At 39.3% G+C, this 27,867-nt stretch overlaps 1 protein-coding gene and 1 long non-coding RNA gene across 10 annotated transcripts in view; one reads left to right on the top strand and one right to left on the bottom strand.

Annotated features, from left to right (window-relative positions):
• Hectd1 (HECT domain E3 ubiquitin protein ligase 1) overlaps window positions 1-27,867 on the top strand; it is an 86,606-nt gene that overhangs the window by 54,418 nt on the left and 4,321 nt on the right. For 2 of the 9 annotated variants that reach the window (NM_001419839.1, XM_063262104.1), the window contains exons 20-38: window positions 108-242; window positions 1,320-1,459; window positions 1,750-2,073; window positions 3,681-3,847; window positions 3,937-4,113; window positions 7,584-8,279; window positions 8,898-9,119; window positions 12,540-12,673; window positions 13,122-13,244; window positions 14,704-14,860; window positions 16,490-16,712; window positions 18,932-18,986; window positions 20,911-21,093; window positions 21,530-21,737; window positions 21,822-21,907; window positions 22,078-22,205; window positions 24,050-24,251; window positions 25,666-25,803; window positions 26,810-27,417. In NM_001419839.1, the coding sequence (NP_001406768.1) occupies window positions 108-242; window positions 1,320-1,459; window positions 1,750-2,073; window positions 3,681-3,847; window positions 3,937-4,113; window positions 7,584-8,279; window positions 8,898-9,119; window positions 12,540-12,673; window positions 13,122-13,244; window positions 14,704-14,860; window positions 16,490-16,712; window positions 18,932-18,986; window positions 20,911-21,093; window positions 21,530-21,737; window positions 21,822-21,907; window positions 22,078-22,205; window positions 24,050-24,251; window positions 25,666-25,803; window positions 26,810-27,417 (4,106 nt within the window). Of the gene's footprint in view, window positions 1-107; window positions 243-1,319; window positions 1,460-1,749; window positions 2,074-3,680; window positions 3,848-3,936; window positions 4,114-7,442; window positions 8,280-8,897; window positions 9,120-12,539; window positions 12,674-13,121; window positions 13,245-14,703; window positions 14,861-16,489; window positions 16,713-18,931; window positions 18,987-20,910; window positions 21,094-21,529; window positions 21,738-21,821; window positions 21,908-22,077; window positions 22,206-24,049; window positions 24,252-25,665; window positions 25,804-26,809; window positions 27,418-27,867 lie in introns of all 9 variants that reach the window. The other 7 variants (NM_001419838.1, XM_039113180.2, XM_063262105.1 and 4 more) reach the window with 6 other exon arrangements.
• LOC120103536 (uncharacterized) lies at window positions 11,543-14,705 on the bottom strand. The gene is made up of 2 exons (XR_005505940.2): window positions 14,611-14,705; window positions 11,543-12,794 (listed from the first exon to the last, which is right to left on the bottom strand). It is a non-coding gene; the product is annotated as an uncharacterized LOC120103536 (long non-coding RNA).

Genomic DNA, 27,867 nt, shown 5'->3' with positions numbered 1-27,867 from the left:
TGGCTTGTTGTACTTATACTAGATCTCAGTTTGTGTCTGTCTGTGAATCACTTTTACAGTGATAACAAAGCAAGGTCTTCTCTGAAGAGTGTTGATGTTTTGTGTAGATACTGACAAGAAGATTACGCTTTCGGTTGGAACGTGCACCTGGTGAAACTGCATTAATAGACCGGACAGGCAGGATGCTGAAGATGGAGCCCTTAGCTACAGTTGAATCTCTGGAACAGTATCTGCTGAAAATGGTGAGCTCTGTGTGGCAGGCAGGGCTTCATGGAATAGGTGGTCACCGTGCTATTTTAACCCTTTGTAGGGAAGTCACGTAGATGTATATCCAGGGTTATGAATTCTACTTTAGAAATCAGTTTTAGAAAACATGTCTTAGCAATATCTTCATCATAAAGGTATTTATTAATGTTCATTTAATATTGAAATAGTAGGCAAAATCTTAGTACCATTCAATAAAGATATATAGCTACTTACAGGGTAGCCGATCTCTTTTTCAATCAAGAAAGTTTTTATTAGCATTACATTGTTTGGAGATAGTTTATTATAACCCAGGGTGTCATGCACTTGCTAAGTATGCAGCTGAGCTGTCTTTGAACTCCCTGCTTCACCTCCTGCCTGCCGGGCTTACAGAAACAGACCCTGATTCCCATCTTAAAATGTTGTATTGAGGGGCTGGGGATTTAGCTCAGTGGTAGAGCGCTTGCCTAGGAAGCGCGAGGCCCTGGGTTCGGTCCCCAGCTCCGGAAAAAAGAACCAAAAAAAAAAAAAAAAAAAAAAAAAAAAAGAAAGAAAAAAAAAATGTTGTATTGAAAAAGTAATAAATTACACCTGTGAGTCACTGCACCTAAGTTTTTATTTTTAATAGAGAATAATGACAGTTACTTCTTGAGTTGAATATTACAACTTTAAAAGTATTTGAAGCTAGTGATGATAGAAAATGTTTTTGTTTGCTATAATGAAGTCATTTTATAATCAAGGCTATTTTTCTATTAAAATACATGAGAAGTGCTCTGGATGGATATGTGTTTCAGTGAGGTTTATAGCACATGTAAAGCCCTGGGTGTGCCTCTCTAGCTTCGCAACAAAGCAAAGCAAGTGCGAGAAACCTTTGTTACTGAGAGCAAAGCCCGTTGGCTACAGGACACTTTTTTTTTTAATAGTCTTCAAGTGTTTAACTCTTGGCTAGGTGATTATTTTAAAAATATTTATTATGTTATAATACAATTGACTTTGAAAAGGTTGGAAAGGGTGGCTTAATGTTTTTTAAAATAGAGTTCTTAGGGTGAAAGTTCTCTGTGTTTACTTTGACCTAGGTAGCAAAGCAGTGGTACGATTTTGACCGGTCCTCATTTGTTTTTGTTCGAAAATTGAGAGAAGGCCAAAATTTTATATTTCGGCACCAGCATGATTTTGATGAAAATGGAATCATTTACTGGATTGGAACAAATGCAAAGTAAGCTATTTCGTTTAAGCTAAAGTGACAGTGCTTACCTGGGAAAACAGTTTTAGTTAGTAGAGTAAAATAATTGGATGTTCACGGAACATCTTAAGTTTAAGGTTGTACTCCAGATTGGACTTCAGCTTGCTGTGTAGCTGAGAGTGATCTTGAAGTCCTGCTTGGTTAGAGAAGCGTACCACCGTCCCCAGTGTAAAACTTGGAATTAAGAACTAATATGAACAAATGCCTTTTCTTGATTTCTCCTTGTTTTTTGTTTTTAACTTAAAATTTTTATTTCTGTGTAGAACTGCATATGAATGGGTAAATCCTGCAGCTTATGGTCTTGTAGTCGTGACATCATCAGAAGGAAGAAATCTACCATATGGCCGCTTGGAAGACATACTAAGTCGAGATAATTCAGCTTTAAATTGTCATAGCAATGATGATAAAAATGCCTGGTTTGCCATAGATCTGGGTGTCTGGGTAATACCATCAGCATACACACTTCGTCATGCTCGTGGCTATGGAAGGTCTGCACTGAGAAACTGGGTTTTCCAGGTATCCAAAGATGGACAGAACTGGACTTCTTTGTATACCCATGTTGATGACTGCAGTCTCAATGAACCAGGGTTAGTTGAGGAGTCTTTGAAAATTGGGGGAAATCAGTAAAGAGCCTTGTTTATTTGTATGATTGTGTATTATAGAGCTCTATTTTTTAAATATTGAAATAAAATATTTTTTCTAAAGATAAATCATTTGATATATAATTTAGACATTGAAAGTTGGAAAAACTGGCTTTACTGAAACTATGAAAAAGATCAGATGGAGGCTAGCCAGGTGGCTGTGGGGTAAAGGCCCAGACTGATAACCTAAGTTTGAGCCTCAGAATGCATGCAGATATGTGTCCTTGGACATGTGCTCCCATGTAGTACAGGCGCTCGAGCGCACACACACACACACACACACACACACACACACACACACACACACACACACACGCACACACACACACACACGTGCACGCACGCACAAATGCACTAGCGGCTGGAGAGATGGCTTAGAGGTTAAGAGCACTGATTGCTCTTCAGAGAACATGGGGTTTAGTTCCCAGAACCTACATGGCCGCTTATAACATTGTTTAACTTTATTCTCAGGGAATCTGGCATCCTCTTCTCGCCTCTGAGGATACTGCATGTATACAGTGCATATACATGCAGCCAAAACATGCTTAAAATATATTTTAAAATAAAAATAGAAATTAAAAAATAAAATACAATGTCTTTTATGAAGCTTAGATTACATTTTCATAAAAAGCTGATTGTAGGGGCTGGGGATTTAGCTCAGTGGTAGAGCGCTTACCTAGGAAGCACAAGGCCCTGGGTTCGGTCCCCAGCTCCGAAAAAAAGAACCAAAAAAAAAAAAAAAAAAAAAAGCTGATTGTATTTGTGTGAGTACTTGTGAGAGCTATAAAAGCACACAAGGAAGAAATGCCCCCATACTCATCATTTCATGTACTAAGACGAACAAATGTCAGACTGCTTAGCAGTAGGTATTATTGTAGCCGTATGACTAGTTGAAAATTTTCTTATTTTTATGATTTCTTAAGTTTTTTTTTCTGTAGGTATAGGTATGAATTTTGTATGTGTGATACTAAGAATTGAACAGAAGACTTGTGCTTCGCTGAGCTAGGCTATACCTCAGCCATACTGTCTATTTTTTTCACAATTAGATTAAAAACATATTTCTTCTAAGTTAATTTCCATATTTGATATAGCATGAAAGGAAGTGGTATTATCATTAGGGGGTTAGTAGGCAAAGTTTTTTGAGTTTTAATGTTAAAAATTTTAATACATTTAAAATGTCAAGGATTTATAAAGAAATTTCATTTTAAATGTACTTCTTTTTCTTTTAAACATCATCCTTTTGCATTAACCAAATCATTTGACACTGTAAATAAACTAAGTATTTTTTTAAATGTGGTATTTAACGTTTTATCCATTTTTGTAATCAATTTGATTTGTTTGTTGAGACAAAGTCTCACTATGTAGCCCTGGATGGCCTAGAACTCAGTCTGTGTACCAGGCTGGCCTTGAACTTACAGCCATCTGTCTGCCTCTTTTTTCTGGGTGCTGGGATTAAAAACATGCAACATGCCTGACTTTTCTATTTTTTGTAATCGAATTTTAAGTGACAATTAAATCATTTTTAACATACTTTTTGTCAAATGCATTTCCAGGTCAACTGCAACGTGGCCACTTGACCCAGCAAAGGATGAAAAACAAGGATGGCGGCATGTGAGGCTGAAGCAGATGGGAAAGAACGCAAGCGGACAGACACACTACCTCTCCCTCTCTGGCTTTGAGCTCTATGGCACTGTAAATGGCGTGTGTGAAGACCAACTCGGTAATGAAAGGACGTGAGGCCTCTCTTAACTTTTTACAACTGTTTAGTAAAGTGGCTTGGTTTATATTTCTCTCGTTCTGATCTCACAGGGAAAGCAGCTAAAGAAGCAGAAGCTAATCTTAGAAGGCAGAGGCGCCTGGTGCGTTCTCAAGTCCTGAAGTACATGGTTCCAGGAGCACGTGTTATCAGAGGCCTTGACTGGAAGTGGCGAGATCAGGATGGCAGCCCACAGGGAGAAGGCACAGTCACAGGAGAGCTGCACAATGGTGAGCAGGTGGTCAGCACCTGGGGTGGAATCATGTGTCTTCCTATTGTTGTCTTTGGATACTTTGTAAACTGTATAAGTAGCAGACCTTTTTAGGAGAACTGGTGACTTCACCTGAAAATGAAAAGAGCTGGAAGTCGTGACATCTGTCTGTAATCTCAGCACCTGGAGGCAGAGGCAGTGGCTCTCTCTGAGAATGAGGCCAGCCTAATAGTTCCAGGCCAATCAGAGCTTCGTGGTTGAGACCCTTTCTAAAAAGTAACAACTCATTCACTTAGAATAAATAGTTAAAATAAAACAGAATCTGTCCACTAGAACCGCTTTGCCTATATTGTAAAGTGATTATTGAGCTAATATAAAGGATTTCAGGATTACATTTTCTTCTCTTTTTCCTTAGTGGATTGTTCTCCAGTTACCATTAATTCCTGATATGAGTTTCATGGTAGTTTTAGGATTTAGGCAGTGCCTTTTCACTGTACTAAAGACACAGAGAAGAGAAAGGATCAGTGTTCAAAGTTCTTTTTCTGTAGAGCAAGGAATAAGGAGTGGTATCTTGATCACTTAGTAGATTATTACAGTCTACCAGCCTGGGGGCAGGCAGGATTTAAATCATCTTCTGTAGTAGGGCTAATTGTACAAAGAAGGCGGATTCATTTTAATCTTTGTGCTGTAGATTTTAGCAAAAGTTGTTACCCCAATAAATAAGCTACTGTTCAGGTCCCAGCAGCTGTCCTGGCTAATTTTTTTTGGCGGCGGGGGGATGGGGGGGCATTTAAAAGGCTTACTTAGTAGCAAGTCATTAGCTTGAATCAGTAAGTTCTCTCATCAATTGTACTGAGCATTGAAAAATGTAAACTGTTTCTATTCTTTTCTAATATTTAACAGCCTATAGTAAAAATGATATTCTTTTCTAATATTTAACAGGCTATAGTAAAAATGATGGGGCTGGGACTTTAGCTCAGTTGGTAGAGCCTTGCTCTATGTATGTGAAGCCCTGGGCTTGAGGCCAGCACTGCAGAGATTGTGGCCTGGAGGCGCTCCTAAGCTAGGACCTGTCTCTAAAACTAAAGTAAAGGAAGGTAGACCTTAGGAGAATAGTACGTATTTTAATGCATTTACTTTTATGTGATTAAAAGCATTCAATTTAAATGCTAATAAATTAGTAAATGCTATTATTTTAAAGTTTCCATTCCTTGAAAATTACCATATTACTAAACACATCTCTATAGCATTGAACCCCAGTTGCAGACAACAAAAAACAAATACAGGTTTACAGTGAGGTAAAATGTATTACACCAGCAATGGTTGAGATAAAAGAACACCATTCTAATGAGATATTTAAAAATTGTTAATAAGTTCATATTCTCTCTTATAAATTGAAGTGTATATCTTATAAAGAGGACGGTAACTAGTAATATGCGATACTCCTCTGGAAGGGGTCAGCTGAAACAGCCACATAAATTAGAATCTCAATTTCAGAACTTAGAACTCAAGAAAGACACGTTTCTGATCCTCCAAATGTTGAAATTCAGATTTAGCTTTAAACATGTCAGAGTTTTTACTTTTCAATATACATTTTCACAATAGGGAATCTTTACTAACTCTGTCTTTTTATCTATGTTTGACGCATAGGAATATTTTATATTTAGGTATAAATATGTTCACCTTTTAAAACTTTTCTCAAACCTAATATAAATGGTGTGCACTTTTTAGTATATTCCCACATTGCATCAGGTAGATCCGTTGCTCTTCTGAAGAGTCTGTGTGTTGGTAAAACTGTCCTTTATCCACTTACTCTACAAAATTGTAAAGGGACTTCTTGGGAAAAACAAATACATATTTATATTTAATAATGTTCACTTATATAGTTTGGTCATTTGAGTATATATTGGTATCAATGCAATACAAATCTTAACTTTATTTGATACTGGGATATATTTTCGAACCTTTTTAATGCTTTTCTGTATAGCAAACGAGATAGTTAAATGTTGGTTTCAAAAGTTTTTCAGCATACAAATATAAAATACATATAATATGTCTATATTACATCTATAATATATAATACTTGTTTATGTAGATTTGGAGCAGTAGGTTTTCCTTTCAAATAACTCATAAACAGATAATGTGCAAGTGGCCCGTGCTCCTCTGAGTCCCGTTATGAACATGAACTTAGTGTATGGTGGTTATGTGGCAAATGGGTCAGGGCTCAGGTATGCCAAAACCTACTTATGCTTGGTTCAAGCTCAGAGTACTTCCAAGTTTAAGTTTTACTGTGTGTTTCCCTCTGGGTAATTAGCTTCTAACTAAAGTAAAACTGAACTTTCTATTAGCTTCCTTCTTGATCAGTTGTTTTTTTGGTTTTGGAATTTTATTACCCTTTTCAAAAAGACTAACATTTTTCATATATAAGTAAGTATAGATCAAATATATTTTAGTTTGTTACTAGCTTCAGTATAAAAATTCTCAAAAGAACTCAGCTTGCTTTTAAGTTGTTTCTAAGATATTTTTGTGCTTACTCAAATCTAGTAAACTAAGCCATGAAAATCAAGTAATCACTTTGAGAACACAGTTGAAATGCCAACTTAGTATTTTATTTGAGCTAGTAATCTAAAATTTCTTAAGTGGCATAAGTTTGCTTTATTTGTCATTTTTATTGTTTATTCCAACCTTAAAAATTAATGGTTAATACTTCTTTCAAGAAGAAACATTTGCTAATCACATAGTCATATTTAACAGTTCAAAAATCTTCACTTGTTGAAATCTCAGTCATTTTTTTCTTTTACATCTAATATTGTTTCTGTATTGGAAATGTAGCTTAGTGGTAGATGCCTGCATGTGTCAGACCTTAGGGTTCACCCTCAGCATCAATTGTTAAAAGTTTTTCCCTTTTACCAGAACATGTAAAAGTGTAAATATCACTTTTACAGTGTTGTCTACATCACTAGTTGGCCAGGTGGCGGCGGCACAGGACAGCCCAGGCTATACAGAGAAACCCTGTTGTAAATAAAAGAAAAAAATCTACTAGTCTTGGGCTGTCCAGAGATAAATCTAATAAAAGGAATAATTTTAGAGATATCCCAGAAACCTTGTATGTAGTGTATACTTCTTAATATGATTATGTGAGAATTAAATAGTATAGACCTTCAAATAGACAAATGATAGTATCAAATACATTTTAATTAATCTGAGTTCACAACTTACTTTTCGTTGGCAAACCGTTGGTTAGCGATTGAAGTGCAGCGCTGATGAAACGCTGACCCGTGTTGTGGAGCTGCTGTCTAATGCTCCTCTGCTTTCTGCTGGGTCTCACAAACTCCTGTCCCTTTCCAGGCTGGATTGATGTCACCTGGGATGCTGGTGGCTCAAACTCTTACCGTATGGGCGCAGAAGGAAAATTTGACCTCAAGCTTGCACCAGGGTACGACCCTGATACAGTGGCATCACCCAAACCTGTTTCATCCACTGTTTCAGGCACAACGCAGTCATGGAGCAGCTTGGTGAAAAACAACTGTCCAGACAAGACGTCTGCTGCTGCAGGCTCCTCAAGTAGAAAAGGAAGCAGCAGTTCTGTGTGTAGCGTGGCCAGTAGCAGCGACATCAGCTTGGGTTCGACCAAAACGGAACGGAGATCAGAAATTGTAATGGAACACAGTATAGTTTCAGGAGCTGATGTCCATGAACCAATTGTTGTTCTTTCATCTGCTGAAAACGTTCCTCAAACAGAAGTAGGGTCATCTTCCAGTGCAAGCACCAGCACCCTAACAGCGGAAACGGGAAGTGAAAATGCTGAAAGGAAGTTAGGCCCGGATAGTTCTGTTCGAGCTCCTGGGGAGTCTAGTGCAATATCCATGGGAATTGTTAGCGTTAGCTCTCCTGATGTTAGTTCAGTATCTGAATTAACTAATAAGGAAGCAGCTTCACAACGACCCCTTAGCTCGTCAGCAAGTAACAGACTGTCAGTGAGCTCTCTGTTGGCAGCTGGGGCCCCTATGAGCTCTAGTGCAAGTGTACCTAACCTGTCCTCAAGAGAAACATCTAGCTTGGAGAGCTTTGTAAGGAGAGTGGCAAACATAGCACGGACTAATGCCACCAACAACATGAACCTGAGCCGGAGCAGCAGTGATAACAACACTAACACTCTGGGGCGGAATGTGATGAGCACCGCAAGTAAGTGAGCTTTTCCTTCTGGGACCCAACGCCTCCACGCCCAGGGAGCCCCAGGAAGTCAGCTGGTCAGTTCAGGCTACCGCCTTCAGCTGACGCCAGCCATGTCAGACCGACTACATCAGGCACAGCACCTGGGAACCATGAAGTCAAGTTCTGAGGAATCTAAAATGGTTTAAGAGTTCAGAGTAGCTTGCATTTATAGTAATGGTTAAACAAAATCAAACGACAAATTAGAAAGAAGACTTGAGGGTTAAATAGCAGTGTTTCCGTGACACAGCATTCGCTCAGCTCCGGTGTTCACTTTAGCTTCTGAATGTTACCTAAGAGCAAGTTACCAATGGGTCGGAGTAATTACCATGAGAACGACAAGAAAGTATTCCTGTAGTTTGGTTTTTTTGTGAAAGCTAGGCTTTAAATGTTTAGAGGATAGTTATGCTTTTTAAAAACATTAAGTTCTAGTTGGTTTTTAGTTTGGTTCCCAAAGTTGTTGCTTTTCAATGTTTTCATTATTAATGTGTCTCATGGAGTTTTAATATATCTATATATATCTTGATTCTTTTTTTCTAAGGTTCCTTCAGTACTATGTATTTAACTGATTTACTTCATTTTTATTTTTAGCTTCTCCTCTTATGGGTGCTCAGAGTTTCCCTAATTTGACCACACCTGGTACTACATCGACAGTGACAATGTCAACATCAAGTGTTACTAGCAGCAGCAATGTAGCTACGGCGACAACAGTTTTATCAGTGGGTCAGTCATTAAGTAATACTTTAACCACCAGCCTCACATCAACCTCTAGTGAGAGTGACACAGGGCAGGAAGCAGAATATTCCTTATATGGTAAGTTTCAGCATAAAGTTTATTAAAAATCCAATCCATCCATACTTACATACATACATACATACATACATACATACATACATACACACACTTACTTACTTAACATTGTGCTTTATCCTTGGAATTCTCGGTGGGGAATGGAGTTTGAGGTAAGGTCTTGCTTTATAGCCTCAGCTGGCTATATAGAGCTCACTATATAGACCTGGCCGGCTTCAGTTTCACCTGTCTCTGCCTCCCGAGTGCTGGCTAGGATTAAAGGTGTGCACCACCACATCCTTCTTTATATATACTTAACCTTTTATAAAATAGAAAAATGATGTAGAGAAGAATTAAAAACTATCTTGATTATAGGGCCTAGAGAGTGCTCTGACCTCAGGGTCTTACAGAGGACCCAGGTTTTATTCCCAGCACGCAGATGGTGGCACACAGCCATCCATAACTGTAGTGTCAAGGGACCCAACATTCTTCTGACTCTCAAGGATACAACATGGATGTGGTGCGGGCAAAAAAAAGTCATACACATAAAATGAGTTTTATAAAGTTTTAAAGTGCGGGAAGGGGTGGGTAGTTGGGGGGAAAAGGGGATAAAAGTATTTGATTATAAACAGTAATAATCATATCTTATCTTGGAAATAAGTATATAGCTGAATGTTGTTGGTTTGAGACAAGGTTGGCTATGTATCCCTGGTTAGCTGAGCTTACTATGTAGAGAGAGCTGCCTAACCTTGAACTTGGGGTGATCTTGATGCCTCAGTGTCTTGAGTGTTGGAATTATAGGCATTTACCATGATGCTTGGTTAGCATGTGAGTTTTAATTTCATCAAAGTTTGCTTAGAAAGTTCTGAAGTTTTATCTTCATGCCTTCGATATAGTAGTCAAACACAAATTATTTGGTTCTCTTAATAGTTTTTAAAAGGGACTGGAGAGATGGCTTAGCAGTTACTAGCATTTGCTGCTGTTCAAAGGTCCTGGGTACAGTTCCCAGCACCCACACAGCAACTCACTGCCATCTGGAATTCCAGGGAAACAAACACCCTCTGCTGTTGGCCCCTGTTGGCACTGGGCATGCATGTGAACACATGCATATATGCAGGCTAAACACTAATGCACATTTAGAAAATGTTAAAGAAAAAAATAGGTAGCTCTTTTAGCATATTAATAAAAAATGTAGAGTACCTACCTTACAAACCTGATCAGTTATATGCCTCTCTGTGTGTGTGTGTGTGTGTGTGTGTGTGTGTGTGTGTGTGTGTGTGTGTTTAAGCTAAAGGGAATTATGTCCTTTAGCTATTTCTTTCACCCAGTACATTTGAAAATATATCCCATTGCATGATGTGTTCTACAACATTTGAAATTACTACCAAATATTCTACTGTGGGATCATGGTGGTAAGTTTTATATTTGTAGAGTAGTTACAACTGTCTCCTTCCCGTAAACACGAATAGACAACTCAGGATTGTATTGCTGTGGATCGCCTCAGGTTTAGCTCTGTAAACGTAATTAACTTCCAAAAACCTTGACTTTCTGTCAAGAGGAGTTGAAATATTTTTTTCCCATGTTGCTTATTGTCATGCTGGGATTTACCAGTAATTATAGGACACATCACACTTCACAGTATTAAACTGTTTACCTTTGAAATTAATTAAGAAGAATATCATGACTCTTCTAAATTTTTATAAAAGATTTATTCATTTATTATATATAAGTCCACTGTAACTGTCTTCAGATACACCAGACAAGGGCATCAGATCTCTTTACAGATGGTTGTGAGCCACCATGTGGTTGCTGGGAATTGAACTCAGGACCTCTGGAAGAGCAGACGGTGCTCTTAACCACTGAGCCATCTCTCCAGCCCGACTCTTCTAAATTTTAATCAAAAGACTTTTGGTTCAAAAGTCTGTAAATGCAAGTTGCTAAATAGTCATAGATAATCTGATGTTCTTTATCAGTATGTATCTTCACCTTTGTTTAGTTCTAGTACTGAGTTTGTGTTCCCTTATATAGCTAGTGCAGACTTCGCGTGTTTAGTCTCACTATTCTGGGGTTCTTAAGCTCTCATAAAGAACAGCTTGTTAATGTCTTTATGTTGGGCAATATAACCCTGGCATATATAAAAATTAATCTTTATTATTGTTTTTTTTGTATAAGTGTATGACGTGTGTGTGTAGAGGTCAGAGAACAACTTCCAGGAGACAGATTTTCCCTTCTCTTGTGGGTTTTGGGGATCGAATTCTGGTTGTCAGGGTTATGTGGCAAGCACTTTTGACTCATTCTTGATGGTCCTTGCTTTGTTTTTGTTTTTGTTTTTTTTTTTTAAGATTTATTTTATGTATGTGTACACTGTATACTATCATTCTCTTCAGACACACCAAAAGGGTGTCGGATCCCTTTTCAGATGGTTGTGAGCCACCATGGGGTTGCTGGGAATTGAACTCAGTACCTCTTGGAGAGCAGTCGTTACTCTTAACTGCTGAGCCATCTCTCCAGCCCGCCCGCCCATCCATCCATCCATCCATCCATCCATCCATCCATCTATCTATCTATCTATCTATCTATCTATCTATCTATCTATCTATCTATTTGTTTATTTATTCCTAAAGAGAACCTTATTGTGTAGTTCAGGCTGGCTTTGAAGTCATAATTCTGCTTCAGCCTACTGAATGCTTGCATTATAGGCATGCATCATTACTGGGTAGCATGGCCCATTCTTCATTGGGGAAGTTAGTCCTAAGGAAGAAGATAAAGGGGATTCAGGATTAAACTTGGTTGTGCATTGAATTACATGGATAACGTGAAAGATAACATATACTTATCCTATAACAAACACATGTTGTTCTCTAGTAGTCATTATCACTAAATAACTTGCCATATCTAAGCTTTATTTTTTTTGATTGGCCTTAATTCTATATATCTTCATAAGGTCTTGTATAAAGGCTAGTGTTTATAGATATGTTTGTCTGTTTATTGAACCCTCTGTCTTCTGTAAGTTTCTTAGAGCTTGGATATTCTAGCTTTGTTTCCAATGGTATCTATGTGCTGGAACAGTTCTAGTCATTAGCGTATACTCAGTAGGTATCTGTCGGTAAAATAAAATGACTCCAAATTGTACTTCGTATAATACTCAGAGGATGATGGTGGGATTGTCTTGTTTTAAGCATCATCACATGGTTGCCCTATCATAGATTTTGTTGATTGAAGTATACTTTGAGATCATCTATTTTTTTTTCTGCCATGCTTGTGATTAGTCTCACTTGTTATTATGTTATGAGAATTATTAGGATAAATAAGTGGCATCATTAACTGGCATTCATGCTTGAGCCTTCTGAGTTTACCTTTGGTTTAATATAACCCTGACGCAGACTCCTTGCTGTTCTTCACTAATTGCATTAACAATAAAGTGGTTGGCTTTTTCCTTCCTAGACTTTCTTGATAGCTGTCGTGCCAGTACTCTCTTAGCTGAGCTAGATGATGACGAGGACTTGCCTGAACCGGATGAGGAAGACGATGAGAACGAAGATGACAATCAGGAGGACCAAGAATACGAGGAGGTTATGGTAGAGAGTCTTCATTCCCTTCACTAATGCAGGGTATTAGAAGCCAGGCATGGTGCTACGCTCTTGTAATCCCAGCAATTGGGAAGTAGAGACAGGGAGATTGAAAATTTGGTTTCAATCTCTACCATAGCGAAAAAAGAAAAAAAAATTAGGTATATTCCTTATGAAGAAGGTTAATATATAATACACGACATTAAAAACTCCAAACACGCCATCTTTGCTGAAGATGGCTGATGAAGAGAACTTTTGTTGTTGTTTTTATGTTCTTTTCATCTAGACATGGTTTCTCTGTGTACCCCTGACTATCCTGGAACCCTGAGATCCACCTGCCTCTGCCTTCTGAGTGCTGGATTAAAGGCATGCTCCACCACTGTCTGGCTAAAAGAGATTTTGAAAAGTGTGAATCAAATAGTTAAATATATGTCTCTTGGTGTTTTTTTAATCTTAGATTCTGAGACGTCCATCTTTGCAACGTCGTGCTGGCTCTCGCTCTGATGTAACACACCATGCTGTCACCTCACAGCTACCACAGGTCCCTTCTGGAGCAGGGAGCCGACCTATTGGGGAACAGGTAATACCATGTATATCAAGCTTATCATATATGTTTTCCATTCACAGGAAAGTATTAACCAAAATGCCTATAATTATGTGCCACAAGGAGGAGGAGGGAGCTGTCAGTTACAGAAACCAGCTTCCCCTGATGCTTATGTTCTGTGTTTCACAGAGAAGCCAGGATTATTCTGGTATAAACCAAGCATGAGTTTCTTACTTGAAACCACTTCATTTTGACCTTGAGTAAACATAAGCATTTATTAAAACAGCTGAAGTTTCTAGTAGCCCAAGTAATTCTAGTATTTCTCATAGACATAACAGAAGTCTTTTTTCTTTTTTACTTTTTTTCTTTTTTAAAAAATTTTTTTCTGATTAAGAAATCTCTTTCCTACACGTTTCTTCTTTGAAGAATGTCCCCATCTATGTGTGCCTGTGTATCAGAGGAGAAAACTTGGGGACTTGGAGTTGCTTTTCTCTTTGCACCCAGTGGGTCCGAAGATAAGGCATTTTGGTCATCAGCTTTTATGCCAAGTTCCCTTACCTTTTGAGTCATCTTGTCAGCCCTATAATAGATACCTTAGTAACAAACACTGACCATTAAGGGGTAGGCATAGTTGTTATCCCAGTATGTAAATAACCTTATTTTTTCTGTCTAATGGTCCTTTATGTGTTGTAACTCACTGCAGTTATCAGAAGAACTATCTCTGGAAGTCATCTGTAGTAGCTTGGGGTTCAGGATGCAAACGTAAACAGACATTCCAACACCATAGGTATATAGTGCCACTTTATCTATTGAAAAAGTTATGTCAGTCGAGTGTTTAAACTGAGAGGCATGTATGTCGTTTGGTTTTAACAGCCAACACTTCATCTATTGTCATACAGAAATTTCAGGCACATCACAAGTGACTCTCATATTTTTTGTGAATAGTTCAGAATGAAATTAAGTAGACATTAAGAAAAAACTTATTTTAAAATAATAGGCTCATAGGAAATGGGAAAAGTACTACAGAAGGTTACATGTGCCCTTCCCCCCTTCCCCCACTGTAATATCAAAGCTAGGGAATAGAGGCTGAATGTACTATGGATGTCTTTAACCGCCAAACAGTACACATTTGATAAACATGCATTTTTACATGTTTGTATTAGCCTATTTTATACTTTAGCAATCAGGTCAAGTACCGGAAGTACAGTCCCTACAAAACACTAAAGACAGGGAGTTGGCTCAGTGGGTTACGGCTTTGGCCACCAAGCCTGACAAACTCAAAATTGATCTTGAGATGTGCAAGTTGTAAGGAGAGAACCAACTCCCAAAAGTTGTCCCCGATCTCCACATAGACATAAAAATAGACACATGAATAAGTGTACTTTAAAATTTAAAGAATTACCTAACATGTAGCTATCTTATTTAGTAGATGGGTAGTCAGTTCAGGAAGAATTTTTTCCTTAGCTGCAACTGTATGTGGAATCTTGTTGCCTAGGAAGAAGAAGAGTATGAAACTAAAGGAGGCCGCCGGAGAACCTGGGATGACGACTACGTGCTGAAGCGGCAGTTCTCTGCACTGGTTCCCGCTTTTGATCCTAGGCCTGGTCGTACCAATGTCCAACAGACAACTGACCTAGAAATCCCTCCCCCAGGTATAGTCTATTTAAGTGTCGTGTTCAGCTTCAGTTGGTAACAAATGAGATGATAATATACAGTTTGAAAAGTTAAGGGCCACTTGTATTTGTAGGTTAGAATAAAACAGTTCTTTAAAACCCTAAGTTGTATAGATGTTGGGCCCACAATAGGGTTCAGTGAGAGGAGCTTCCTGCTAAGTCTGACAAACTGGGTTCAAACCCTGGAGTCCACACGGTAGAAGAGGAGAGCTAATAAATTGTCCCATACTTTGCACATGTGTTCTGTGGCTTCCCCACACCAAATAAAACTCAAATCTCAGGAACTATGAGTTAATACATTTGTGTTGTAAGAGCATCCATTTTGTAGTAATGAATCTTCACTTCTCATTTAAAAGATTAAATAAAGTAAGACATTTAGGGTAAGTTTACCATGGTACCTGATTGTGCTTCAGTAAGGAAATGCCAAGTATTCTTTCTAGTTCATGTTCCTTAAAGAAGATTTGTCACTAAGTTTGTTTTATTGATATAAAGATACTATGTTCAAAGGCACATGTCTTTGTAATATATTTTATGTAAAGATAGATACAGCTTGAATAAAATGTTCTGAACCTGGCTCAGGAACAGTTGGTGAATGGGGAACACACAGCTGTAGACTTTCTGTATCAGTCAGGGCTATCAGTATTTTTCCTATCTGCTGGATCTCTGTGAGGTGAGTCCAGCATGTCTACAGGTGAGTGAGTTCTAGGACAGCCAGAGCTCTATAGTAAGTCCCTGGCCTGAAAACAACAGCAACAGCAAACAGTACGGTGGAATGCACTACAGTGAATAAAGACTATTTTAAAGAGTTGTATGATAGAAAGAAAGAAAAATCATGAGTTAATAAAAATGAGTTTTTCCTAATTATGTCATCAATCTATTTATATTTGTATTAATCTTCAAATTTATTCATTTACGGTAAATAAAAGTTTGATAGATCATTGGCTCAGAGTAAATGATATTTTCTGAGTATAGGTCAGTGATAATTTTAGTTTATAATCTATAAAATTAAACATTAACTGTCTTCATAGTTACCAAGCATTTTAAATAAAAATTTAAATATATCCTGTTCTATTATTCTGTCTCTAACTAACTAAGTGTAATAATTCCCACTTAAAAGCAAAGCAAAACAGGCTGAAGAGATAGTGTACCAGAGAGATAGTGTACCAGATAAAACGCTGCATTTCAGAGGACCCTGGTTTGGTTCTCAGCACTCTCATGGTATCTCCCAGCTGCAGACCTGAGGATCTGATGCCCTCTTCTGACCTCCATAGGCACTGTGTTGAATATGTGGTACCCACACATACTCATGCAGGCAAGACACTCTAATCCTTTATTTTTATTTTAAATAAAACAGTCAGGGATTACGTTTTTCCAGTGCTTGAGAGGCTCAGGGAATAAAGATTGTGGAGAGTTCAAAGGCCAGCCTGGAGCATGCTGTGTAATCCAGGCCGTCCTGATCTCCATTAAGAAGACTTTTCTCACAAGCCAGGAGTAGTAGGTCAAATCCTGACGCAGGAGAGTCTGGAGTGCACATAGGTTAGTGACTGTACAGCCTTGTCTCCTAGTACAGTGCTCTCTGAGATGTTTTCACATCTTTGATCTCCTTAGGAACACCTCACTCAGAGCTCTTGGAGGAAGTCGAGTGTACTCCATCACCTCGATTGGCTCTCACGTTGAAAGTGACTGGGCTTGGAACGACTCGGGAAGTTGAACTGCCACTTAGCAACTTCAGATCAACCATCTTTTATTATGTACAGAAACTGCTTCAGCTGTCTTGTAATGGCAATGTGAAGTCAGACAAACTTAGGCGTATTTGGGAGCCAACTTACACGTAAGAGGTCTTAACTTGATATTTAAGCAAGCACGGTTATTATCTATGAGCCAAGGAACGATGAGTCTTTGTGTTTGAATGACAGGGCCTTAAAAGATGTGCTTTTCGTTTGTTGCTTTGCAGGAACCAATGAGGTTGTTTCTGGCTCTAGGTGCAGGGCTGCTAAGCTTTAGCACTGGAAGAACCTCTAGAAAAAGTCCATATAATCTAGGCCCAGACTTGAAAAGAATGTCTATTAGAGTTTTATGATTGCCTGTGACAGAAGCACTAAATATACTTTGTTAAACTACCTCTTTATTCATTCTGCAAATTATTGTCAATGACATGACAGATTTAATGTGCTTTCAGTCAACTCTCTACCTGAGCTATACTCCCAAAGAGTGACCATTTTTGTTTCTTAGTTCCCAAATCTATAAAATGAAGCACTGCTGTGAGGAATTAATGGATTAACACATGTAATGTATTTTTAGATGTTGTTTCTCAGTCATAGTTAAGTGCTTAGTATTGTGAGTAAGTAATTAGTATTTTATAACAAACATTGACATTTAATTTCACATTTTAATTTAGTTTATGATTTTTTTCATTCTTTATTGGATATATATTTTTTTAAGATTTAAATATTTAGGGCTGGAGATATGGCACAGAGGTTAAGAGCACCCGACTGCTCTTCCAGAGGTCATGAGTTCAATTCCCAGCAACCACATGGTGGCTCACAACCATCTGTAAAGAGATCCGATGCCCTCTTCTGGTGTATCTGAAGACAGCTACAGTGTACTTATATATAATAAATAAAAAAAAAAGATTTAAATATTTATTTCATGTATATAAGTACACTGTAGCTGTCTCCAGACACACCAAAAGAGGGTATCAGATCCCACTACAAATGGTTGTGAGCCACCATGTGGTTGCTGGGAACTGAACTCAGGACTTCTGGAAGAGCAGTCAGCACTCTTAACCCCTGATAGCCCCCATTGTTTTTTAATAGTCCTAATCCTGGATGATATCTGATAACAGTAGAGCTTTTTGAGATACATAATACAATGATTTTATCACCTTCTCAGACACTGAAACTTTATTTCACTGTCTTTGAAAATAAGCCCTTTTCTCATTGCTATCCTAGCCTTTCTAGTCACAGGAAATATTTTATCCCATTTTATTTATGTAACCATTCAGGAAGCCAAAATACTTAGTATAGAGGGCATTCATATTTTTAACCTTGTAGATTTGGGGATGTTGAGATGGGACAATGGCTAAAGAGTGCTGGATGCCACACTTGGCTGCCTAAGCTCTATTCCCAAACCTACTTGATGGAAGGAGAGAGTTGACTCTTAGCCCTCTGATTTCCACATGCTTTCTGTGGCATATGTACATTTACTGGGTGTGGGTGTGAGCGTACATGCACATATGTGTGCCTACACACACACACATATACACACACAGACAATGGTGATTTTTAAAAATTATATTGAAAACTCTTGAATTGGGCTGGAGAGATGGCTCAGCGGTTAAGAGCACTGACTGCTCTTCCAGAGGTCCTGAGTTCAATTCCCAGCAACCACATGGTGGCTTACAACCATCTGTAATGAGATCTGATGCCCTCTTCTGGTGTGTCTGAAGACAGCTACAGTGTACTCATAATAAATCAATCAATCAATCAGTCAATCAATCAATCAATCAATCTTTAAAAAAAACTATAGAATTGATATATATTTTCATTGTCCTTTGGGTTTTTTTTTTTTTCTTTTAAAAAGTGGAATTTCATGTAGCCTACATTGGCCTCAAACTTCCTATGTAGCAAAGGGTGGCTTTGGACTTAGAATCCTCCTGCCCCTGCCCTCCTACTTTTAAGTACTGGGCCTGTGGGACCACATCTAGTGATGTGTGCTTTCTTTGGATATTTTGTCTTAAAATTTCCATTTGAGCCAGATAAGTTGTCATGTGGCTATAATTCCAGCATTTGGGAAGTGGAGGCAGAATCATAGTCATAAGAATCAATTTTGAGTCTAGCCTAGGCTACATAGCAAAGGTTGTTACAAAGAACAAGGGTCAGATGTATCTCAATGGTAGACTACTTGCTAGCAACTCCTTGAGTTTAATGTTTAATGTTAGTGTGTATCTAATAAATCACCTTATTAACATATTTTTAAAGATTATAGCTTTATTAGAAATAACTAAATCATTTGATTTATGAATTAATTAAATAATGTCTTCATGTTTAGAATCATGTATAGAGAAATGAAGGATTCTGATAAAGAAAAGGAAAATGGGAAAATGGTAAGTTATTTTTGGAAAGTGGGTTCTATTTTTAGTTACTTAGTGAAAAAAGTAAAGGGTATCTTAGCCACTGTGGTATTGCTGTGAAGAAACCATAACCAAAACACCTCTTGTTACAAAGAAAGCATTTATGAGAGGGCTTGCTTGCACTTTTGGAGACTTAGTCCATTTTCATCACGGTGAGGAGCATGGCATCTAGTAGGAGTGGGGCTGGAGATGTAGCTGAGAGCTGTTCTGTGGGCAGCAGGGAGACAGGAGAAATGGGCCTGGAATGGGCTTTTGAAGCCTCAAAGCCTACTCCCAGTGACACACTTTTTCCATGAGTCACACCTCCTAAGCCTGTGAAAGGGCTCCTCTCTCTGATGACTAAGCAAGCATTCGACCACATGAGCCTGTAAGAGCCATGTTAGTGAAGCCAGCACATTCCACTCCCCAGCTCCCATAGCTTTGTTTAATGTAATGCAAAACTGCATTCAGTCCAACTTCAAAAGTTCCCATGATCTATTAAAAGTCTTCACACGGTTTAAAGGTCCAAAGTTCAAAGTCTCAGACTTGTGGCAATCTCTTACTATAACCCTTGGTAAAGTCAAGACCACATGCAGACCACATCTAACATACAATGGCACAGACTATATATTACTATATATTACTATTTGGAATGGGAGCATAGTGAGGAAGTTCTGGACCAAAGCACGCCTGAAAACCAGCAGGGCAGAATTCACATTCTGTATTTCTGTGTCTGATGTCAGAGTGGTCTGTAGGACTGAAGCACACTTCTTTCTGTTGGGCTGCAGCACACTTGGTCTGAAGCTCTCCTCGGCATGTATCCCACAACTCTGGCATCCTCAGCATCTGAGGTCTCCAAGGCAGTCCAGGCCTCATCTTCACAGCTTCATCAGTGTCTTCTCTGGACCTCCATGCAGGGATACTTATGACACACACCTGGCCTGAGGCTTTTCTTATTAGTCAGTGAGGGAGATCCACAACCCCTTTCTTGTATCCTTGATTCTAGAACCATAGAACCATATACCTGAAGTTGCCAAGTTCGATCCTTGGTGGGCAGGAATTTGGCCCCCTGGTCCAATTACATTTACATCAGCTTTTTGTTAATTGTTCTCTTCAGTACTTATGCTTTTAGTTCCTTTCCATAGGTTGGAAACTTAGTAGGGTGAAGTTTTGCCCTGAGGTTACCCCTTCCTTTATTCCATTTAGCATCAGGCTGTTCTTTACATTTTTTATTTCCTTGAGCATTGGATTTAGTCCTATTACACTTCCTGGTGCTAATATTCTCAAATGGTACATTTTGTATTTCTCTTTGTGCATAAGAGTGATTACTAATATTTATAGGACAGAGTCAATGCTAGATTGTCTTGAAATCTCCTCTGGCAAGACATTAATCTAAAACTTTAACTTTGCCTCAGGCAGATTTTTAGGAGAAGGGCAAAAGGCAGCTACATTCTTAGTCAAAATATCACAAGAACAGTCTCTGCTCCACTTACTAATATTATTTCCCTCAAGAAAACCTCTTGAGCTGAGAGAGTGGAATGGGTGGGTGTGTGGGTGGAGAGAGGGGAGAAGTGGGGCAGAGAAGAAAGAGAGAGAATGAATATGGGGCCTGACATGGGCTTTTGAAACCTCAAAGCCCACCCCTAGTGACACACTTCTAACAAGGCCACTCCTCCTAATCCTTCTAATCCTACCACAGAGTTGCACTCCCCAGTGACTAAGGATTCAAATATATAAACCTATGGGGGCCATTTAATTCAAACCAACACAAAGAGAAACCATTGAAGAGGAAGGGAACTAACACTGAATTATTGAAATTAGATTAAGTGCATGATTTTAAAGCTAGTCATGTAATGCATGTGAGACATCATAGACCTCCTCACTGGGAAAGGCCAATGTTTGGTTTTTCCTGTTGTAGGGTTGCTGGTCTATAGAGCATGTGGAACAGTACCTTGGCACTGATGAATTACCAAAGAATGACTTGATAACCTACCTGCAGAAGAATGCTGACGCCGCTTTCCTTCGCCACTGGAAATTAACTGGCACTAATAAAAGTATTAGGAAAAACAGAAATTGTTCTCAGCTTATAGCCGCATATAAGGTATATACTGCATTAAAACATCGGTCTGAGTGGCATGGCTCTGAGCTTCGTTCTGGTTTGAAAACTGAGTGGCTAGGGTACAGTTCAGTGACAGAGTGCTTATGCAGCATGCTTAAGGCCTTGGATTAGATCCCTAGCACCAAAAAGGAAGAAAGAAAAGAAAAACAGCACAAAGGAATGGTTGTTGGGATTTTTTAGAGTTTGAATGAGCATGGCTTATGTGTCAGTGTGAAAGCACAGACGCTGTGTGTGGCCTTGGGTCTGAGCAGGACCAACGCTTGTGTGGTTCATCTTTGGCAGTGGTTTTGAATATCATTTTGCCTTTGTGATAATGCTTATCTCAAAAAGAAAAAATTCCAACAGTCATGTTAATACTAAGAATAAATATTTTTCTTGAAAAGTAATCAATTGCTAATTTTGCTAATTGTTTGTTCAGGATTTTTGTGAGCATGGAACAAGGTCTGGATTAAACCAGGGGGCTAGTTCTAGTCTTCAAAGCAGTGATATTCTTAATTTGACAAAAGAGCAGCCTCAGGCTAAAGCCGGCAACGGACAGAACCCCTGTGGAGTAGAGGACGTTCTTCAGCTTCTGCGCATTCTGTATATAGTTGCAAGTGACCCTTATTCAAGGATATCCCAAGAAGGTTTGTAAGAAACCATCTTTTATTTCTATATCAGATAGGAAGCATAGTTTTTAATTTTTACAATTATGTTAATTAATTCCACAGATGGTGATGAGCAGCCCCAGTTTACTTTTCCACCTGATGAATTTACTAGTAAAAAGATCACCACAAAAATTTTGCAGCAGATTGAGGTAACATGGTTGCGTGGTGACTTTGGGTGCACTTTTGTTGGTTTACCTTTTCTCTTCGACCTCTGCCTGTCTCTTCATTCATTCTTCAGCAGTGAAGCCCCGCAGTCTTTGTGTTCACTATAGATTAATGTAGTGCCCTCAGCACCACTGAGTCTCATGTTCCTTCACAGGAGCCATTGGCTTTGGCAAGCGGGGCTCTGCCAGACTGGTGTGAACAGCTGACCAGCAAGTGTCCTTTCCTAATCCCATTCGAAACCAGACAGCTTTACTTCACCTGTACTGCGTTTGGTGCATCCAGGTAGGCGGCGAAGCACTTGTGTTTACAGAATAAAGAGGTTTTTCATTATAGAAATTCAAAATGTGCACATATGCTGCTAGGACTGGAGCAGGGATATAGCTGGGTTTTGTGAGGCGTTGTCAGTACCTGGAAGGTTTGCATTTTCTTTTTTTTTGGTTCTTTTTTTCGGAGCTGGGGACCGAACCCAGGGCCTTGCGCTTCCTAGGTAAGCGCTCTACCACTGAGCTAAATTTCAGTTCAGTACATGTGCTCTGCTGGCGCAGCGTGGATGGCAGCGTCATTTTATTTCCTAACATGCCAGGTTCTTTGTGACTTACATAGATTATTAACTGTCAGAACTCTCAGCCACATAAAACTGAACACTGGTAAGTATTTAGTGCTAGAGCCTAGGCAGGCCTAGCAAACGCCAGCTGGTGGGTTCTCAGTCATCGAGCAGTCAGCCCTCTTTTTGCAGATACAGTTTGGACCTAACTGACCACTGTTTTCTTCCTACCCCCAGCCCCCATGTACAATGTATGCATTAATTTTGTTCTGTCTCCCTCCTTCAGACCACATTTGACAGGGCAGGGCATTTTACACCTCTGGTTATCTATTGTAGTTGAAGCTCTTGAAACAGGCTGTATTACATATGTTAGATATATAGTGGAATGATTTTATCTCTCAACTATTCTGAAAAAGTAGGTCTAGAATCATAAATGTGATTTTGATTCTTATTAAGTTATAATTTTCAACCTTTTAATAACACTTGAAAAGCATTTATAAATGTTAATCTATGGGCCTGTTGTGAAAAATGGCATTGGTTATGATTTATAGAAGGAAAAGTAGGTAAAGAAGCTAATTCTTAAAGCTCTTAGTTGTCTGCTAGCCACTGCATGGGCGTGCTCATGCTCTCCCTGCACTCATGCTCACATGCACCCTCTCTGACTCTCACACACTCGGTTAATAAAATTAAATTTAAAGAGAAGGTTACCTCAGTAGGTAAAGATGCTCACCGCCAAACCCGAGTACAATCCTGAGTGCAATCCCTGGAACCTATGTGGTAGAACCAGAGAATTGACTTCTGAGAGTTGCCTGCTAATCTCCACCAGATACTTGAACATACACGGGTGTGGAAAGAATGTCTTAACATGACTATCTTAAAGGAGGTTGTTCAGTGCCATAGACCTTTAATTTTATTTAATTGGTATAATAAAAAAGGAAAACATATAGCCAGTTCTTCCTGCATTTGTTTAAAGAGGATTATAAAAAATTTAATTGTGTGTTTTTACTTAATAAATTGTTGCTTAAAAATTAATTAGTTAGGCATATTGGCTTACAGCTATAATTCTAGCACTCAGGAGTCTAAGGCAAGAGGATTTTCTTTTAAAGATTTATTTATTCTTATTCATATGAATACACTGTAATTGTCTCCAGACACACCAGAAGAGGGAATCAGATCTCTTTACAGATGGTTGTAAGCCACCATGTGGTTGCTAGGATTTGAACTCAGGACCTCTGGAAGCGCAGTTAGTGCTCTTAACCGCTGAGCCATCTGTCCAGCCAGGCAAAGGGATTGTTAAGAGGCCAGCCTGAGCTTCCTAGTTCCAGGCCATCTTGGGATGTCAGCAGACATTGTCTCAAGAAAACAACAAAAAATTACCTGACTGAACACATTCTTAAGATTCTAACTGAGTACAGCATTATGTACCTGTAATCCTGGGAACTGGGTGATGGATATAGAAAAGCCTGCCTCAAAACAACATTTAAAAAAAAAAAATTGAAAACCAACCCTCCCAACATTTACCTTCTGTTGCAAGTTTAGCAGTCCATTCAACTGCTGTAAGGACTGTGGTATTGTGTTTCAGAGCAATAGTGTGGCTACAGAATCGACGGGAAGCCACAGTGGAGCGAACAAGGACCACGAGCAGTGTAAGGCGAGATGATCCTGGGGAATTTAGAGTTGGCCGACTCAAGCACGAAAGAGTGAAGGTTCCCCGTGGAGAGTCTCTGATGGAGTGGGCTGAGAATGTCATGCAAATACACGCAGACCGGAAGTCAGTTCTCGAGGTAACCTCCTGTAAAGGAGGGGTTTGTTTTGGATTTTATGGAAAAGGATGCATGGGAACCTGGTAATCTGCGTAAAACCATGGCAGAAAAACAAGGAGAGGGTTTCTTTGATCTTTGCAGATGTTTTCTCCCTGGCAGAGTGTCTCAGAATGCTTGCCCTCCTCCTCTCTTGATATCACAGTCTGGGTTGTTAATCTGTTTTGGAGCAAACTGTTTGCAATGTTACTGCACCTAAGCTGTGCTAGGTTGAGCTGTCAGCACCGCTGTTACTAACTGCAGAGATGCCGCTGTGGACTGTTAGGGAGTTTCCATCCCTGGGAAAAGACCACAGACTCAACCCAGTCATAAGTGAAAGACTTACGGACTAGCTACCAGTAGGTCAGACTACAGGCTCTGAGCCAAATTTGAATGCTGTGAAGGACTAGTATGGGGAAGGAATTTTAAAGGGGAAGACCACATGAAGACCTTCGATACTTATGCAAGCCAGCAACAGCTGTTCTGTCCGCCAAGGAAACTGAGGCGGCAGCTCGGAGCAGTCTGTAACTATGCTACAGAAGCAAAGCAAGTACAAGCCATCCCTGTGCCTCTCTGGGTGGGAGTCACCGAGTCAGGGACTATAGTGAAAGACAGGTGACTGCAGAGTCCCTGGATGGAACTTTTACATCAGATGTGAGAGTCTCTCCATGTGCCAGGCTCTCTTACTTTCCCTTATTACAAGCCGGCTTTGCTTTTATCCTACTCTTCCACCACAGTCTTCCTAATTAAATATTTTTTAGCTTTTTTGTTTTGAGATATGCTAGATTAAGTTTTTGTGAAATTTTTATCATTTTTTGTATCAGAGTGTATTCAGAAACCTTCAAGGTGATTGCTTAAAGTCACAATAACTGGAAGAATTTTAGGTTTTAGGTCACAACCCAGGTGGAAAAAACCTATCATCCTTTCCTTAAGCAAATAGCAGAACCACTTTATCTGAGATTTGGTTTTCTCTGATGAAAAGGTCAGATTTAATTATTCTGCTGAGTTGTGAGATATGATCTCCAAAGTTATGAGAAGTAATTAAGGTTTGCACAGTACTCGGTAATGTCAGATGACAGACTTGAGAAGACTCAGAATCCTATGTCCGTGTTGCTCATCATAGTCCACCTTGAAAAAGGAGATGCTACTGGATCAGATGGGATAGAGCTGGTCCGTTTAAAAACAAGATGTTCCAGGCGTGTGGCAGCCACACCTTTAATCCAGTACTCAATAGAGGCGGGCAGATCTCTGAGTTCAAGGTCAGCCTAGTCCACAGAGAGTTGTAGGACATCCAGGACTACACAGAGAAACTCTGTCTTGAAATAAAAGCACCAACAAAAAAACCCTCAAAATGTTACACTTAAGTGACCCTTTCTTTATCATTCTTTTGTTGTTTTAGGTTGAATTTCTAGGAGAAGAAGGAACTGGCCTGGGACCCACTTTAGAGTTTTATGCTCTTGTGGCAGCAGAATTCCAGAGGACCGACTTGGGGACTTGGCTTTGTGATGATAACTTTCCAGATGATGAATCTCGTCATGTGAGATTGATCTCTTATCTTGTGTTTTTGACTTATGACTGCTTTCACAAAATGTTAAAATAGGCTATGCTTTCAGAACATGAGCCAGATTTTCTGCCTATACATGCTGGCTTGTTTGTTTTTAATGTATGTAGTTTATTTTACATGTCTGAGTGTATTTTCTGTTGTATGTATGTATATGCACTACATGCATGCTTAATGCTGGGGAGATCTGGTATAAGCTGGAGATAGGGATGGATGCTTGTGATCACTATGTGGGTGCTGGGGTCTGAACCGTGGAGCCTGGGCTTTTACCTGCTGAGCCAGCTCTCCAGCCCTCTGGCTGGGCTTTTAAAGACTTTTTTTAAAGATCCCATCCTGACCCCCAATATTGATACAAGGAAAGCCCTTTTTTAAATTAAATTTGTGTGTGTGTGTGGCGGGGAGCACGAGCCCCTGCAGATCAGAGGACAGCTTTCAGAAGTTGGTTCTCTGCTAATATATGTAGGTTCCAGGGATTAAACTCAGGCCAACAGGCTTAATAGTGAGTGCTTCACTGACTGAGTCATCTTGCAGCCAGGCTTTTGTTTCTTTAAACATTTTTTATTCACTTTTAAACTTTTTTTACAACTGTGTGGACAAGTGCATGTATGTACACTCATGCCATGTCGCGTGTAGAAAGCACCTTGTGGGAAGAGTCTGCTCCCTACTTCTACTGTATGGGCCACAATGCTCTACACAGGTGATTAACTTTAATGGCAGTAGCTCATACCCAGTTAGACAAGTGGCAGCCCTAGTTATGTTTTTTTTTGTCCAGGCTAAATAAATTACTAAATAATTTTAGTGCCCTTAAAATATTTTTAAAGGATTAAATTTGGTTGCCAAATTAATTAACATGCATGCATCTTCAGATGACTAAATTTGAAAAGATGTTTCATGTTTGTGATTCTTTTTTATGGGAATGGACGGTTTCGTCACGATTTTATTTATTTGCATATTTATTGATTTGCCGTTTTTCCTTCTAAAGGTTGACCTTGGAGGTGGGTTGAAGCCTCCTGGATACTATGTACAGCGATCATGTGGACTGTTCACAGCGCCATTTCCACAAGACAGTGATGAGCTGGAAAGGATCACAAAACTCTTCCATTTCCTTGGGATTTTCTTGGCCAAATGTATTCAAGACAATAGATTGGTGGACTTGCCTATTTCTAAGCCTTTCTTTAAACTTATGTGCATGGGCGACATTAAAAGCAATATGAGCAAACTGATCTATGAATCACGAGGCGACAGAGACTTGCACTGCACTGAAAGTCAGTCTGAAGCGTCTACGGAAGAAGGTCATGACTCCCTCTCAGTAGGAAGCTTTGAAGAGGATTCAAAATCAGAATTTATCCTTGATCCCCCTAAGCCCAAACCCCCGGCTTGGTTTAATGGAATTTTAACTTGGGAAGATTTTGAACTAGTAAATCCACACAGAGCCAGATTTTTAAAAGAAATTAAAGACCTTGCTATTAAGAGGCGCCAGATTTTAGGCAATAAAAGCCTTTCCGAAGATGAGAAGAACACAAAGTTACAGGAACTAGTACTCAAGAACCCATCAGGTTCTGGACCTCCACTTAGCATAGAGGACTTAGGGTAAGATTTTTGTATGCATTCTTCAACCTAACAAATGAGGAAGGTTACAGGTTTCTGTTTCTCTGTCCCTGTGGATCTGTAGTCTGTCAGCAAAGTCTATAGTCTATAGAAAATGATGCTTTTCTGTTTGAACCATTGGTTTATTGTTATTATAAAAGATAGCGTTATGTCAGGTGTATGCATGGCTTAGTTGGTATTGAGCTTTCCTAGGTCCATAAAGCTCTGGGTTGGGTCTCCAATGCCACATAGAACCTGGCATGGGGCATATACCTATAATTCCAGTGCTGGGAAGGCATAGGCAGGTGAATCAGAAACTCAAGGTTTTATCCTTGGTTACATAGAAAGTTTGAGGCCAGCCTGGGACACATAAGACATTGCTATAAAAACAAAACAAGCGGTTGGGGATTTAGCTCAGTGGTAGAGCGCTTGCCTCGCAAGTGCAAGGACCTG

The sequence above is a fragment of the Rattus norvegicus genome, chromosome 6 (genome assembly GCF_036323735.1).
Source record: "Rattus norvegicus strain BN/NHsdMcwi chromosome 6, GRCr8, whole genome shotgun sequence".
Taxonomy (NCBI): Eukaryota; Metazoa; Chordata; class Mammalia; order Rodentia; family Muridae; genus Rattus; species Rattus norvegicus.
Note: the sequence above shows the minus strand (reverse complement) of the source record. Positions and strands in the feature narration are given on the sequence as shown.